Source organism: Colius striatus, chromosome W (genome assembly GCF_028858725.1).
Source record: "Colius striatus isolate bColStr4 chromosome W, bColStr4.1.hap1, whole genome shotgun sequence".
Lineage (NCBI taxonomy): Eukaryota > Metazoa > Chordata > Aves > Coliiformes > Coliidae > Colius > Colius striatus.
This window is the reverse complement of record NC_084789.1, coordinates 26,844,467-26,853,752: the sequence shown is the minus strand read 5'-3', so window position 1 is coordinate 26,853,752 and position 9,286 is coordinate 26,844,467. Positions and strand designations below refer to the sequence as shown.

Genomic DNA, 9,286 nt, shown 5'->3' with positions numbered 1-9,286 from the left:
TTGTTCCAGGGTGAAGTTACAAACCATTAGAGGTGAGAAGTTCTCTACATAACTGCCCATGTTCTCCCACATGCCATTCCACCCATTGCTTATCCAGCCTTGGGGCAGATTTTTGAGTGAAACTCTTAAGAAATTTTACACCCCTGAGCAAGATACATAACAGTAAAAGCAAGGATGACTGGTATGTCCCAAGAGTATTCAAATTTCTCAAATGTTGTAGTTAGCCAGAAGGAGAAAGAGGATGTAAAAGGGGGACTTTTCCATAGGTTGTGTGAGATTACTAATGAATTCTAAAAGGAAAAGCCCAAGGTATTGGAGTGACAACAATGCCATATACAAATACCAACTGAGCCCCTTAACCAGTGATATAATCATATCATAAGCTGAAACATCCCAATATAACAAAATCATGGTCCTCATTACTTTCCCTGAGGTGATAAACAGCACCACAGGGAACACATAGAGCAGGTAAGAGTTTACATAACACTACCATGTAAACAGCTGAACAAGCATTGTGACCAGCTGCCTCATTTAACTAATATAAGAAAATTGTATAACAAATTCCAGCACACTCTGGTCATATCTGTCCTTATCTCAACCCTCTGTGCCCCACATTGGGCACCAAAAAGACTGGTGGTTTAAACCCAGCTGACAATAACCAAACCACACAGTTCCTCACTCCTCCTTACCTTGGCAGGATGGGGAGAAGAATCAAGAGGAAATTTCAGAGCTTTGTGGGTTGAGATAAGGACAACTTAATAGAATAACACAGAGAATAAGGAGTTATAATGACAGCCATGGGATACAGAAAATAAGCAATGCCCGGTGTAACTGCTCACTGCCCACAGCCCGACACTCAGAAACTGAAGTTCTTGTGCACCCTGATCATCTTGGTAGCCTTGTGCTGGCCTCTCTCCAGCAGTTCCCTGTCCCTCTTGAGCTGGGGAGCCCAGAACTGGACACAGGACTCCAGATGAGGTCTCACCAGGGCAGAGGAGAGGGGGAGCAGAACCTCCCTTGACCTGCTGCCCACACTCCTTTTAATGCATCCCAGGATGCTATTGGCTTTCTTGCCCACAAGGGCACATTGCTGGCTCATGGTTATGTTTGTTATCAACCAGAACTCCTAGGTCCCTCTCCGCAAAGCTGCTCTCCAGCAGGTCAACCCCTAGCCTGTACTGGTGTATACCAGAGTCAAAAGAGGAAAGGTGGCCCATGGCAAGGAGAGGACATGATGACTTGAGAAGGGAACATTAAAACCCCCTGCACTAGACAAAAGGCACAAATCTTTATCAGACTGTGGGGAAATTCAACAGGAGACCCACATAACTTGCTCTCAGAAAGATGTTCCTTGGTGACACTCCACTGGAGAATGTCCAGAAGAAGCCACAAAAATGACCTGAGGGTTGGATCCCCTCTGCTGTGAGGACAGGGTGAGAGAGTTGGGGTGGTTCAGGCTGGAGAAGAGAAGGCTCTGGGAGACCACATTGTGGCCTTTCAATACTTATAAGGATGCTTAGAAGAAAGATGGGTACAGAGTTTTTAGCAGGGCCTATAGTGATAGAACAAGGGGTAATGGTTTTACACTAAAAGAGGGGAGATTCAGACTGGATAAAAGGAAAGTTTTATGGAGAGGGTGATGAGGCACTGGCACAGGTTTCCCAGAGAGGTGGTAGATGCCCCATCCCTGGAAATATTACAGGTCAGGTTGGACAGGGCTCTGAGCAACCCAATCTAGTGGAAGACTGGGGCTGGACTAGATGGCCTTTAAAGGTCCTTCCGTCCCAAACTATTCTGTGATTCTGGCATTTCTGCTATTGGTTGATGCTCACAAATACAAGCACAGGGAGCTCGCCTTTCAGCTGCACAAAAAAAATTCCAAAACAAGTTCCTTGGCATTGCTGCAGGCTGTGGCTGTGCCCACTGTAAGACCAGAAGTTGCTTTTTAAAGCCAGAAAGTAACAGGACACAAGCTTCTTTGCACATGTAGTCACCAAGTCACAAAGTCAGGTCCATGGTGTGTTAAACACTGGGAAAGCCCCAGGGTAGGTGGGAGGGAAGGAAGGATGCCAGCCAGACCCAGCTGCTCCAAAGGACAACCATGAAGACAGCAAAACATTCAAGTTGATGGAAACAAGTCTTTATTAAGTAACTTTTAATATCAGAAAAATAAACCTCTTATAATTCTCTTTACAGCAAATATATCAGTGCTTTGGCCATTATAAGTTAAAGGCCCTTTATCATAAAATATATGTTTTTTAAACTTTACTCAAATTGAATTTATAATCCCTATGACCTCCCTACATATACATAACAAAGTGTAGTAAAATTAGCAAATACTAAACTATCTCAACAGTTTATCATCCTTAGTTCATGGTTGATATAAATGGTACATGTACCTAATGTCTGTCAATTCCTTGGCTTATTAATTGCAGTGTACAATGCAATACAAAAGACATGCTCAGTAGACATTTGTTCATATCTACAAGACTGCAGCAAGAGAGTAGGTTTCAATACTGACATGTAACTATTCTACAAGCAGTTTATAGCATTGAAGTTACATGGTAATATGCAACTCAGATTGAAAACCATAAAACAAAACCCATTATTTGTAAACTTTGATAAGAAATGTAACTCTTCAAGTGGAAATAAAAAATAAATTGTTCTATATATTTACTAGCTCAATATAATAAATTTCTTTTTTTGTTATACTGAGAAAATAAAAGCTTTGTCTTGTCTCGGGAAAAGAAAGCTTCAAAAAATTAGAAAAAAATCCACCAGAACTCCACTTTGTGTCTCTTTTTTTGCGTGTTTTTGTGGTTTTAAAATATGCCAGCACAGATTTGGGAAAGTACTGTGGATGAAAAAGCTAGAACCATCCACAGGTTGAAATATGAGCAGCACATTCAAAAGACTTTTTTTCCCCCCCTTATGATTGGAAACACAGTTTTAAAACAAACTGATTGTAGGGCCACTGTCATAGTTGCTTTCATGAGTAATACAAGGGCACATATGCAATGGATCAAACAAAAATGCTTCACATTTTGAAGTAGATCCTCTCTAAAAATGCAGCTTGATTGGACTAACAAACTGAATGTCAGTATCCCCACTCTACCTCTAAAGTATGTGCATCCCAAAGCCCTTACTAAAATGGGATGAAGCCCACCAGACTTTTCCAGATTACATTAAGAAAAGCAGTGAGTAGGAATTCACAAATCAAGACATTCCTGATCCTCCAAACATGCTTTCACCATCCCTTCCCCAAAATTTGTCATCTGAACCTGCCAATTACATCTCCCATTTCAAGAACTCAAACTTTTTTTTTTTTTTGAAGGGTATTTGCAATGCTGAAGAATTAGGCATAAATTGTTGCACAAAACAAAAATAATTTCCCCAAACCTGTTTTTCAAAACTGGCAGTGTAAAGAAGGCAGCACTGGAAGTGTTGTTTGATATATTGATAATGCCACAAATCCTCCATGGCAGACGAGTACTTCTGTGCTCCGGCGACAAGGTTCGTTGCTGCTAGCACGCAGAAATCAAATGCTGAACAGAGATCCTTTAGGAAGCTAGAAAATTTTGTTTGTTTGTTTTCAGCTATATAATTGATGAAAATTTCCCCTCACTGTGCTGTAAGCTCACGGCAGATTCTCTTTGCTCAACACAACATCTGCTTACACTGAACTGGACCAAGATCACTGAGGTTTAGTGTTACTGTAGTAGCCTTTTGAGGAAGTAGAAATTTATTAACAGTTTCAGTCTAATCCAAAGAAAGTCCAACAGTCAGAATTCATCAGGAAGTTTACTAGAAGGTACCATTATAACTATGCCTTTAAGAGTTTTTAAAAGTCCATATATAATAATACCTATTTGTATTTAAGAGTGAATTTGGATTGCCTGAGTAGCAGCTGTCTGGCAAACAGGACACAATGGCGTTTCCTTTTCACAGATTTTGTTGGCACACTCCATGCAGAAGAGATTGTGACCACAGGGCACCAGGGCTGCGATGACTTCGTTCTCAAAGCAGATGACACAGCCGTGCTTTCGCCTTGACTCAGGGGGTGAGCTGGAGGTGGATCCGCCGTTGGAAGAGGAATAGCTGTTGGTACCATTAGAGAAGGCGGGGATGCAGATGGGAAGGCCGACTTGGTGGCCAGTGCCAGGCAGGGTACTCCTCACTCTCCACGCCAGAGGGTGATCTAGGCTTTCTGGAAAGGTGGGTGAGAGGCGAGGAGTAGATGGTTGGCTCCCTCGGCGCTGAGCCTTGGCAGTACTAGCAGGGTCACTACCAATGCCAGTGAGTGGGTTTACAGGTTCAAAAGGGGTCCAAATGGTTTGGGAAGGTGTTGATAAGGAGTCGTACACAGGAGAGTCAACCCCAAGGTCTTCTGTGTCCACTGCAGGCAGTGTTTCACCAAACCAGAAGTTGCCTGTGCTGAACGGACTCGTTGGGCTGAAGTCAGCCAATCTATTGCTTCCAAAATAGGAATCTGTGGAGCTACTTCCCAGAGAGCTGTCACTGTCATTTCTATAATTAGAAATTTTGGTGCGGGCAGGAGGGACAGGGATTGAGGTGAGCCACACAGACCCCAAGGTGCCCGCGTTGAAGCTCACATCCGTCCCGTTGTAGTGGAAATCATTATCTTTGTTGAGCTCGATGTAGTTCCCGGTCCGCATGGCAATGTGCATCTCGATCTCCTCACGCGCACGGTCAACGTTTTCGGGCATTCCCGTGACCTCGAAGATGGGCTCCTTGTCTCTGCTGGGAGTGACTATGTAGGTGTGGGTCTGCTGCTGAATTCTTTTGATGGTAGCTCCTTTTGGTCCAACCACTAGCCCAACTACGCGGTAAGGCACCCGGACTTGGACTGTTGTCTGACCCGGCAGGTTGGGGGTACATGGCAAACCTCCCAGGGCAGGGCCATTCTTGTTGCGTGATGCTCTGATCATGGAGAAGTGTTCAGCAGCTGAGAGAATTTCCCTTTTGGCCATGGCTACGTCCTCTTTTCGTCCAGTGACAACAAAAATGGGTTCTTCTCCACGAACAGGGGTTTTAATGTAAGTATTTGTCTTGGCCCTTAGTGCTTTTATTTTGCAACCTGTTTAAAGGAAACACACACAAGTTTAGCAAGTCACAAGAAAGACATCCATTTTAAGCTGTTTGAGAGTTTCAAGAAACCATAGGATGAAATTAGAAGCAGTTGGTTTTATCTCTGCAAGTCACACTGGAGAAAGCGGTAACAACCACCTATTATTTCCAACACAGCCACAAACTATTTTAACAATGTTTCTTGGGCTGGTTCAGCCCATCATCTCCTCAATTGCTTTTAGTGAATAAACATGGTTTAGGCCCATCCAGGGACAAAAGACCATGATTAGACTCAAGTACCACAGACTTGAGAATTGCCAAAGGGCAGGGAGGGCTTAATTGTTGCTTATGGAGGGAAAACACAGGCAATAACGTGCCCTACAGAAGCATAGCCTGCATCCTTTGAAATTGCTTGTAGCAGACAGTCACCTCACTTAGGCAACTTGTCTTTGCTCCCTTTATCTCTTAGTTCACATTTCTCCCTGTAAGTAAATCTGCTTGTCTGCTCTGCTTCCCTTCACAGTCACTCAGAAGAGATGGTGGGCTCAAAACTTGAATGCACACAGATGTCTACAATGGTGTGTAACTGCCCACCACCCGCAGCCCGGTGCAGCATCTGCAGTCCCCTCACTTGCCGCAGCACCACCCGCGATCTGGCAGCTGCCCTTATATCCTGAGCATGGGATTGAATAGCCTGGCCACTCCCCCTTGCGGCAGCTGGGGAGAGTTAACCCTATTCCCGCCAAACCCAGGACAAGTTTGCATTTTAGACAAGATTTTCCTGATGTTTTAGAAACCGAAATCAAATTAGAAGTCTGCACCTTCAAGCTTCATTCCCCATTTCAGCTGCAAACTCCTAGATTACTTTTCCAGAGTTGCATTTTCCAACCGCCTGAGTGATGAAAACCCTTCTCACCTTTCTTCCTCAGGCTGTAGAATGGAAGAGGCAAGCAGAGCTTTTCTCTTAAGGCAAGAGCCACATACCTAGAAAGCAGAGACCCAAGGCTGCCCCAGTTCCCTGCAGCACAAGACTTTTAAAGATTAGAAAGCTGGCTTCAGTGAAAAGCTGTTGCAACCTCCCATCAAGGTAAGCACTCAAAATTTCCCTGAAAAGTTACAGCTTTACTGACTGAATGACATAAACCAGAGAGTGGTGATCAATAACACAGTATCAAGTTGGAGGCCTGTGGCCAGTGGAGTTCCACAGGGATTGGTTCTGGGGCCAGTCTTGTTCAACATCTTCATCAATGACCTGGATGAGGGGACAGAGTGTACCCTCAGCAAGTTGGCTGATGACACCAAACTGGGAGGACTGGCTGATTCACCAGAAGGCTGTGCTGCCATTCAGCGGGATCTTGATCGGCTTGAGAGTTGGCGTGGTGGTTTGGTCCAGCTAGCAAAGAAGCACCATGACAGTCTCTCACTCGGTGCCCCCCATTCATCCCCATCCTCGTTAGAATGGCAGAGGCCCCAGCGAAATGGAAGGAAACAAGATAACTGAGGATGTTGTGGATTGAGTCAAGGGCAGGGAGGGCTCACTGCCAATTACGGTTCCGGGCAAAACAGACTCCACTATTCGACTTAGAGAGGAAAGTAGGAAAGTTTATTCTACTACCTACAAGAAACAAAATTGAATAAAAGCAAAAAGGGAGTAGGAGAATGAGAAAATTACAACCAGCACTTTAAGATCTCCCTCCCTCGTCCCTCCTTTCTTCCCAGGCCCAGCTCACTGCTCCCGATATCTCTACCTCCTCCACCCTCAACGTCTCAGGGGGGCAGGGAACGGGGGATATGGTCAGTCTCTCACAGATGGGCTCTGCTGCTTCCCTCTTCTCAGATGAGGACGACTGCTGGCATTCTTCCCCTGCTCAGATACAGGGTTCCTCCCCTGGGACACAGTCCTTAACGAACTTCTCTGGTGTGGGTTCTTCCCAGCAGCTACCACTTCTGCCAATACAGGGTCCCTCACATGGGATGCAGTCCTTAGTGAATATCTCTGGTGTGGATTCTTTGCCATGGTTGCAGTTTCTGCAGATACAGGATCCCTCCCTCGGGACATGGGCTCTTCTGAGCATAATTTTAATGAGCTTCTTTGGTGTGGGTTTGTCCCCACAGTTACAGTTTCTGTGAATATTGGGTCCCTCCCATTCTTCCTCTTCCAGCCATAGTTTTAACAAATAAAATCACTGCCCCTGTCTCAGAGTCTGTAATAAATGAGACATATCACCCCCAAACTAAGAGAGAGAATAACATAGATAGGGAAGAGGAAAGGAGCAGCAACTTCATTGTCTGCATTTCCACACCTACACTTGACACTGCACAGTGCTTCTCTTGATATATAAAAAGTGCTTTTAAAGTTAGGTTCACTGCCAGAAAGCTGGCACAAAAATGTCATCTTTTTAACTCCTCCAAGTACTGTTTCCGTGAGACTATGTGAAAGGCCACTGATGAATGTGACATCACAAATATGACCTTATCCTAAAAGCGTAATAGAGACCCACAGAGTGTAGCAATAGCAATCAACAGGAAGCCACAGCTCAGCAGAAAGACAAGGGCTTTCACACAGAAGGCGGCTGCATGTGGCTCCTTTCTCCATCTCGCTGGCTCCTGAGGTCTCACTTGTCTCAGTAAGTGCCATGGAAAGCTGTAGGAACAGTGTGAGCCCATACCCTGATCTGCAAGGCAAGCAAGTTAAAAGCCCTTCACTCAAAGTCTTTGTAAAGCATGGTCCAAAGCTCCTACAGAAAAAAATACAGATTCTCACTGAAGACCATAAACCAACTGTCACTGAAGACCAAAGCCTGTGCCAACACTTACCTGTACCTCGCCACACTATACACTCTCTTTTACAAAAAAAAAAAAAATAACAGTAACCGAGGCTCTGAACTAACCCAATGCCTGCTCTCGGCTTCTCAAGCAGGGTCGGCCTGGTGCCAGCACCCTGTCCCCCAGAGGAAAGCCGAGCTTTGGGGGAGGAGAGGAAGGCCCCTGGGGACCGAGGGGCTGCTCCAGCAGGCACATCCCGGAGTGTATGGGGAGAGGGCCCGGGCCACGTCACAGCGTACCTCCGCCCGCCTCCCCGCCCAGGGGGTGACCCCCGCCCCGCTCCCCCACTCACCCTGACGGCCCACGATCTCGGCCACATGCTCAGAGCTGGGCACGGGCACGCACTCGGTGGTGTTGACGTTCTTTCGGCGGAGCAAGGCCGTCTGCTCGCCGTTGAGGCCCACCGCCCCCCCGCCGCCGCTGCCCAGGCATCCGCTGCAGGCGTGGGACAACATCGCCGCCATCATGCCCTGCGGATCGTCCGCTCCGCAGAGCGCACCCGCCACCACCTCCTGCGCATCGGAGGGCGAGACCAAGACAGAACCCAGCGCCGGCAGCAGCGGGAGAGGCTGGGAGGTGGAAGCCGAGAGCAACAGCAGCGCGGCCGGGTCCACCTCGTCCTCCCCCGCCAGCAGCAGCAGCTCCTCCTGCTCCCCCAGCTCCAGGTTTCCCTCGTCCCCCGCCGCCTCCTCCTCCGCCCCGCCAGATCCCGGCTCTCCTGGGGGGTCTGGCGGCGCCGCCGCCAAGCCCGCCCGCCGTCGGGCCGTCCCCACCTCTCCACCGCCGGCAGGCATATCGCAGAGGCCGAGGCCAGCGAGGCGCTGCTGGAGCAGAAGCAGCAGCAGCAGCGGGTGGGGGGGGAGGCGTGGCGGCTCAGCGGCTGGGGAGGCCGCGGCCGTGATGCCGCTCGTTATGGCGGGGGAGGCACTGCGAGCCAAGCCTAGCAACGCAGAGCCACCATGCCACAGCGGGCACAGAATATGATGGGCACAGCCAGAGCACTGCGCATCAGAGGGCGAGACCAAGGATCAATGAGAGTGGAACAGGGTTATTCTTGATATAGTCAAGGAAAGCCATGTGCAAATGATTGAAATACAAACATCAGAGCAAGAATTGGGGTTACATAGCTGCTCCCTGAAGACATTATTCTGAGAAAAGGTTTTGGGGAAAAGTCCAAGTCTAGGTTAGAGATGCCAATGTTATTCCCAGTGCTGGCAAAGGGGAATGTCAGGGTAGGGGCATGGTCTGTCAGAGCTGAAAAGTTCTGTATAGCTATGAGCTGGCAGATAACCATGAGGTGAAAGAGGGACAGTAGATCTTTAGCTGGAGTAGAAAGGCAGAGGTCTGCAATGGAAGAATCAATCTGTGCATC

The 9,286-nt window shown here is 47.4% G+C and overlaps 1 protein-coding gene across 1 annotated transcript; it reads right to left on the bottom strand.

Moving 5' to 3' along the window:
* Positions 1-2,720: 2,720 nt before the first annotated feature.
* Positions 2,721-8,708, bottom strand: LOC133628399 (RNA-binding E3 ubiquitin-protein ligase MEX3C-like). Its single transcript, XM_062016563.1, has 2 exons — positions 8,207-8,708; positions 2,721-5,098 (listed from the first exon to the last, which is right to left on the bottom strand). Exons 1-2 carry the CDS (start codon positions 8,706-8,708, stop codon positions 3,876-3,878), a joined length of 1,725 nt encoding a protein of 574 aa, XP_061872547.1. The 3' UTR covers positions 2,721-3,875.
* Between the last annotated feature and the right edge of the window lie 578 nt (positions 8,709-9,286).